The 7,166-nt window shown below is 42.7% G+C and overlaps 1 protein-coding gene across 1 annotated transcript; it reads left to right on the forward strand.

The window, feature by feature from the left end:
* Nucleotides 1-227: 227 nt before the first annotated feature.
* LOC147887997 (uncharacterized) lies at nt 228-5,000 on the forward strand. The gene is made up of 6 exons (XM_087393419.1): nt 228-1,044; nt 1,142-1,297; nt 1,394-1,498; nt 1,653-1,763; nt 1,863-4,340; nt 4,660-5,000. The coding sequence occupies exons 1-6, from the start codon at nt 370-372 to the stop codon at nt 4,996-4,998; spliced, it is 3,864 nt and encodes a 1,287-aa protein (XP_087249545.1). The 5' UTR covers nt 228-369; the 3' UTR covers nt 4,999-5,000.
* The last annotated feature ends 2,166 nt before the right edge of the window (nt 5,001-7,166 follow it).

The raw sequence follows: 7,166 nt of genomic DNA on the forward strand, positions 1-7,166 counted from the left end.
CTACGGTCGGTCACCGGGTAGCCAAGTGTCCTCCTTTCGATTCTCTACACCTTCCTTCCGTGATATAGGGAGGGAGTCCTCTAACGGCTATTTGGGTGGTCTTTTCTTGAGCAACGTTCGCTTCATTCATATTTCCGAATTTTGTACAACAAACTAAAACAAAGGAACACCACCACCTCCAACAACAACTACTACAACAACAAGAAGAAGAAACTTGAAGCTCGCCATCGCCATCGCCTCCATTCAAGCTCCTGCTCGCCATCTCCATCTCCATCTCCGTCTCCATTGCCTTCAAGCTCAAGCTCCATCTCCATAGCCTTCCCTGCTTCGAAAACAGCACAAGAGCTTCATCCAATCCAACTACCAACTATGGCTCCTTCCCCTGCTCCCCCTCGCTCTGCTTTGTCCTCCTCCACCCCTCAAAGCCACCATTCCTCCTCTCGCACCCCCACCACCCCCAAGCTCAAGTCCGCCTCCTCTTCCCTCTCTCACCGCCTCGCTTCTGCCCCCCCCTCTACTTCCGCCCCGCCTTTGCCTTCTTCTGACCATCCTGTTGAAGTTGTGGGTCGCCTCCGTGAGCACCCTGACGGCCCGGACAAGGCTTCGGCGCTTCAGGTGCTGGAAAACGGTCACACTGTGAGAGTGAGAACAGAGCAAGGCTATCGTGAGTTTGGTCTGGATGGGGTCTCTCTTGCAGGGAGCGAAGACCTGCAGAATTTCTACAAGAAGTACGTGGAGAGCCGAATAGAATCTGTTAAGCTGGGAGGTAGATGCACTATAATGATGTATGGACCAACAGGGGCGGGAAAGAGTCATACGATGTTTGGATCAGCGAATGAGCCTGGGATCGCCTATCGTGCGCTTCAAAACATACTAAGTGAGAGTGGTGGAAGGGAAGATGCTAAATGTGCCAATGCATCTCCAGGATTTTCCGTGGGAAGGATCAGGGTGAACGTGACGATATTGGAAATTTACAATGAGGAGATTTTCGACTTGTTGGCCACGTATCCTAACGGACATTGGACAAAGCCGAACGCGTGCCGGGTACTTGGCCTTGTAGCATTGTTAAACTCCGTCATGCCCAATTAAGCCCAACAACACCTTTCTTGGTTTTGTTCTAAATGGCTTGCATCTGTACCAGGTTAGGCTGGAAATCATGGGCAAGAAAGCGAAAAATGCTGTCTCAATCTCGGGCGCTGACGCAGAAAAGATCTCCAAGGAGATTGCGAAAGTGGAGAAAAAGCGTGTAGTAAAGAGCACTTTATGCAACGACAGAAGCTCGCGTAGCCATTGCATGGTGACGACTCCTCAATTTGATTCTCCTTTCAATAGAATTGAGAGAGAGAGAGAGAGAGCGCTTGCTATTTCTATTCCTAACGAAGAAGGTTGGCAGGTAATGCTGGATGTGCCAGCAGTCGGAGGTAGACTGGTTCTTGTCGATATGGCAGGTTCTGAGAATCTTGAGCAAGCGGGGGTGGGGATAGAGTCGAAGTTGCAGGTGCTTTGCCCGTCTATCGTACTCAATCCATTTGTCTTATTCTGGGAAGCTCACAAATGTAGCATTTGAAGAGTACTATCTTACCCCATCCATTTGTCTTACTTTCGGAAGCTCACAACAGCTCATTTTCTCCTTTTTGTAAAAACCCCCACAGACCGGTAAGATTAATCAGGGCAATGTAGCATTGAAAAGGGTTGTGGAGGCTATTGCTAATGGTGATTCATACATTCCATTTCGAGATAGTAAACTCACAATGCTTCTGCAGGTAAGCGGTTTAGATTATTATTTTTTTCCTCGGGTGACTGCTAGGGCTTGAATGACTTGCAATTGCTTATGAATTTTGTGTGGCTTCTGAGCATGGCAGGACTCCTTTGAGGATGATGGGGCCAAGATTTTGATGATATTATGTGCTAGTCCAGACCCTCGAGACATTCATAAAACTATCGGAACACTGGAATACGGATCAAAGGCTAAATGCATAGTCCGTTTACCAGTGTCCCCAGCAAAAGACAAATCAACAAGCTGTGGCGAAATAGATCCATCAAATCTGGAGGTCAGGATACGTGCCATGGATAGCTACATAGCTAAACTTCAAGCAGAGAATCGAAACAAAGACCGGGAGAAAGAGGAAACTTACAAACAGTTGATGCAAAAGGAACAGGATTTAATAGATTTAAGGAAGATGTTAGGTAGTTTGCAGGAAGAGCACACAGAGAAATGTGAAACACACTTCAAAAATTATGACGAGGCCTTAAGACTTGATATTGAAAGAAGATTAGAAGATTGCCAGAAGATTGTGGATGACTTCATAGAGTCTGGAAAGAGGAGGCTAGAAGAAAAGGTTATAGAGCAACAGAAGCAGATTGACTTCATGCAAACTCGAATGGAGGAAATTGAGACAGCTGTGGGACATTTCCTTAAGAGTTCTCATGAACAGATTATTTCGGAGACCAACACTGCTTATAGAACAGAGGATGATGTTAGTAATGAATCTAGGGAGGCGTTTAACAACTTGAGGGCAATGATAATGCCATTGAATGAAGACTTAGAATTCCTAAATCAACAGGTTGAAAAAAAATGTAATCAGCTCCCTTCTTTTATTGCACTTGCTGGCAGTCTCAGAGTTGACAGAAAGAAGGAAGAGAAACACGAAAATGAGGTGGTTGATGAATTCAGGATACAGGCCACAGGGAACCCTTGTGATCATCAGCCGCATCAAGATGCTTTATCTGTGGAAAGAGTTAATGGGACTTCATGTGGCTTTCAGAAATCTGAAAATATGGCTATCAGGCTACCTAATGATGCTGTGGCCGGTTGTACACCTGATGCGAATTCTCATGGCCTTCAGAATGTTGAGTATATGGCTACCAGAAAACCTGAAGATTCCTCTTTTCTTAAGTCAAAAATGGGTATATTTGATGACTCTCCATCTGTGGATTGCTCTCTTGTGTCAGAGCTATCTGACAATTATGTTTTCCAGCCTCCTGAGGCTGCAGAGAATTTGGATTCCCAGGGATATTCTGGACATTTCAAAAGTGATTTCAATGCATTTGAGCATGGATTGTTTGACAGGTCTCGATGGCTGCCCATAATACCTGAAGAATCTGAGGAGGAAGACGAGAGAATGTCAGGAGATGAAGTTGATTATAAGAAATTGCAGACTGGGGCAACTTGGCTTCATGGGAAGAAAATTGAAGAGGACAAACACCAAAGTGAGGCAGTAAAAAAGGAATTGACTAGTTATAGGTGGCTTTCAGAAATGCGTGCCCCTGAAGGTATAGCAGATTTGCATAGTCAAACAATTGTGAAAGGTCCAGAAAGCGCTGAGAGCATCTCAGCCAGGAAAGAAGAAGAGAAAGGAAGATTAGAGAAAGGAAGATTGGATAAGTGTCCAGTATCTGGAACTGAAACGGTAAACCTGGGGTCCAGAAATAATGATGAGGGAAAACCAGACGCTTCGAATGTTGCTCAGTCCAGCAATAGTGATGAGGGAAAACCAGACGCTTTGAATGTTGCTTCTCGTAGATCACGAATTGAAAACATTTTCCTGCTTTGCGGAAACCGCAGGGAACTTGCTGCAAACACTCATAAGCCAGCTAGTGAGGCTGTTCAAAGTAAGTGTTTTGGGACCGGATCGGATTTAAATCAGATATCAGAAGATCCTCCCTCAGTTGGCATTTGTCCTTCTGCGTTGCTAAAGGATCACCATAGTGAAACATCTATGGGGTTTGCTGCAAAACCTTCCAGAGCTTTAAATGCCTCACCTGTCTCTACAGATCTTTCCTCAACTGAAATGATAAGAGACATGGACTGCAGTCCTATGCGTAATACACCTGCCAAGCCAAAGCATTCACTGCTGGAAAACACACCTCCCTGTGGAACAGCCTCTTCTCTTTCTTGTCCTTTGTCCACACCAAAGCATTCAACCTTGGAAAATACACCTCCCTGTGGAATGGCTTCTGCACTTTCTTCTGCTTTATCCACACCAAAGCACTTAATGTTGGAAAATACTCCTCCCTGCAGAATTTCATCTTTTTCTTGTCCCTCATCGACCTCTTTAACTGCCCAGAAATCCAAGTCTCCCAGAAGACTCAGCTTTGGGGGTTCTTCTCCTCTCCCTAGTGTTACCTTCACTGCAAGTAGGAAGGAGAATCAACAGGTTACTGAGAGAGAGTCAGACATGTGTGAAATATATGTAAAATGGGAGACGTCCCGTGACACATCCGGAAAGCTGATTACTATCATCAAAATTAAACAAACGGCCACACTTGCAGAGCTCAGGAGAGAGATTGAGCTGCAGATATCGGAGATGAAGCATGATTTCACTTTTTTAATGCTAGGGGTAAGTCTTCTGTTCAATGAACTCATGGTTTAGAGGGCCCCAAGACTACTCTGTTATTTGAATGTTGGGCGGGTTCATAAAATGAAAGAAGGAAGTCTGTTTGCGCTGAAAAAATCCAATGCCTGATAATCTGGATCTCTAAAATAATACTAATACTCACTTTTATTTCAATTTGTAATTGCATTTCTAATTTCTTATACTTCAATTCCACCTTTTTTGTTCAGGTCGTCTTTCTCAGCTTGTTCTTTGACTCGTGTAACAGTACATTGAAACATTGGTGATGTATGAACAATATGTTGTTGAACTGCAAATGTGTCAGGATCCAAGTGGAGCACCAGTCGAAAGGTACACCGAAGAAAGTTTGCAAGTTATATCACTGCCAGACTGTCATAAACAACGGGGGAGCAAATTGGCATGTCTTCGAGCTCGCGTTCGGCGTAATTCCACTATTGGTTCACTTGGCCCTTTAAGCTCAATGGAAAATCAGATTTGTTTGAAGTCTTCAAGCCAAGTAACGCCACCTCATAAACCACTTTGTAGCGTTAGTCCCTTGAAGTCAAATGATAGAGCCATTAATTCCAATCCAAGCAGTATAGGCAAGACTAATCAAAGACTGAGCTTTCCATTAGTCTCTCAAGTAAAGGGGCTTCGGCTGTGATCACTTTTTGAGGGGTCAATGGAAAATCCATGATATTGCTCTAGGTTATGATACATCAGGCTTAGTGGCGTGGTAGCCTACGATTAATGTGTGTACGGGTTGCCTCAGATCCATGGAAAATCTTTCACTAACATGATTGACCTCTGTGGTTGGATAAGCCTTTTGTACAGATTAATACGAATTATTGTTTTTCATGGTTTGCAAATGAGCCATGAAAAGGGAGATTTCTTAACTACCTCATGCTGTTTTGGTGCCATCAAAAGCAGTTAGATATTGGGTGAACAGTTGGTCCTAGATGTCCTTCATGTCTTTTTAAAAGTGTATTAGGCCTAGATGTCTTTCATGTCTTTCCCACACAGTATTATGGGTGCACAAGCTGTTGCCATCAAAAGCAGTAAAATATATATTGGTGAACAGTTGGGCTGGATGTCTTTCCAGCATGGTATTATGGCTAGGTCATGTGCACAATGGTTCTTTTTTCTGTTGTGACTCATTTAGGTTTTCTCTTCTCTTGGCTTGAACTTTTCGAGGCCTGATGCATTAAAAAGCTATGTGAACTACTTCCTTTTGTGGCTTGATTTAAAGAGACAATGAGAAGGTTAATGCGGAGTTATGTTTTCATTGGTCAGCTCATCAACATCTGGCCATATGTTGGTGTATGACAAACATCTGTACAACAGTTGCATTGTTTCTTTCATCTTCCCTATTTTCAAGAAGTGATTTTGCCCCCTGTATATACCGTATTTAGAGTGGCTTGAATTTTGTAGGCCTTGAAGGCTTCCTTTATCTTCATTGCAAAGCTACTGTAGAGAGTGTATTGCAGCTGTCTTTTCTGGCCCTGCAAATTTTTGGCTAATCAAAGCCAATGTTAAGTTTTCATTTCAAAAAGTCATACTGACTTTTTTACTGCAAGATAATCCTGGTTTAAATGTAGGTTAGTGGCAGTTTAGTTGATACTAATGATGTTTAGGGTTAAATGCCCTAGGGGTATGAAATGCTTTTGTCTTTTAGCTTGTATGACACGACCTTTATTTAAATGAGGGTCTCCAGTCATGGTCCCCACTCACATTTAATGGTCCATCCCCTCTTTCACCTCTCTCCTCTCCTCTCTTTTCACTCATTTACCTTTCCTTATATTTATTCACTTTCATTTGCTTTCTTATCTTTCCCTCTCCTTCCAATTTACACCCTTCCTTTCCCTTAAGTTATTGGAAAATTTTATTGTAATTTTTAATCTACCTTGTTTCTGATAGAAAAGTATCATTGCAGAATGTCAAAGTTGTTCATAGTGGGGTGCTTCATGAGAAACAAAAATGCAAAACCGCTTACCACATCATATTTCTAAATGTGATATAGAAATCAATATGACTACGTGCACAGGTGTAGAGGGGGCTTGGGTAACCCTTGAATGATTGGTAGGAGATTTGGCTCTTTCCACTTGCGTGCCTCCTGATGGAAGAACTTGAGAATTGGACAAAACCTCAAACCATAAACCTAGCAGCAAAAGATGAAAAGTAGTCACAAACTGTGCTGGACATCATCTTATGAAACTCTACCCCAAAACCTAAAAAGATTGAAATGCCTAGGTGTAACCCGACCAACTCGGTAGACATGTTAACGGTATAGAAGGGGTTAAGGTAGAGTCTTAATGATTAGTAGACTTGGCTCTTTCCACGGAACGCTTTCAGATGGAAGAACTTGAGAATTTGGCAAAAACCTCAAACAACAAAAATAGGGACAAAAGATGAAAAGTAGTCACAAACTGTGACACTACAGATAAGAGTGAGGAATGTCATCTACAAATGGAACTCTACCCCAAAACCTAAAAAGATTGAAATGCCTAGATGGAATGCAATTGACTTGGTAGATAAGTGACACTTAACTCCACAATCCGTATTTGCAAAGGGTATGGTAGAAAGGACTGTGTGATGAAATCTCTAGACAAAATACAGGGATTTGCAAAACTTGAGAGACCAATATGAACAAAGATCACGATACAGCCTGCACTAAATCGGGTCTTCTCCAAGAAGTGTCGTATTACTTTATGTGGTGTTCCTGAGAAACCTGTTCAATGCTACATGCTGTCATTGTAGTAATACCTCGGGATTATGATATGAAGTAGATCAGATCTTTATGAAGTGTGATGCTACGTAGCTTTAAGGGTTATT

Source organism: Dipteris shenzhenensis, chromosome 22, assembly GCF_047967505.1.
Source record: "Dipteris shenzhenensis isolate YYH24624 ecotype China chromosome 22, Dip_SZ_1.0, whole genome shotgun sequence".
In the NCBI taxonomy this organism is placed as follows: Eukaryota; Viridiplantae; Streptophyta; class Polypodiopsida; order Gleicheniales; family Dipteridaceae; genus Dipteris; species Dipteris shenzhenensis.

Bases quoted from the DNA above. Each gene is read 5' to 3' on its own strand.
- LOC147887997 (XM_087393419.1), top strand. From the start codon at position 370: ATGGCTCCTTCCCCTGCTCCCCCTCGCTCTGCTTTGTCCTCCTCCACC. The intron at 1,764-1,862 runs GTAAGCGGTTTA...TGAGCATGGCAG, and splicing joins AACTCACAATGCTTCTGCAG to GACTCCTTTGAGGATGATGG. The intron at 4,341-4,659 runs GTAAGTCTTCTG...CAAATGTGTCAG, and splicing joins TCACTTTTTTAATGCTAGGG to GATCCAAGTGGAGCACCAGT.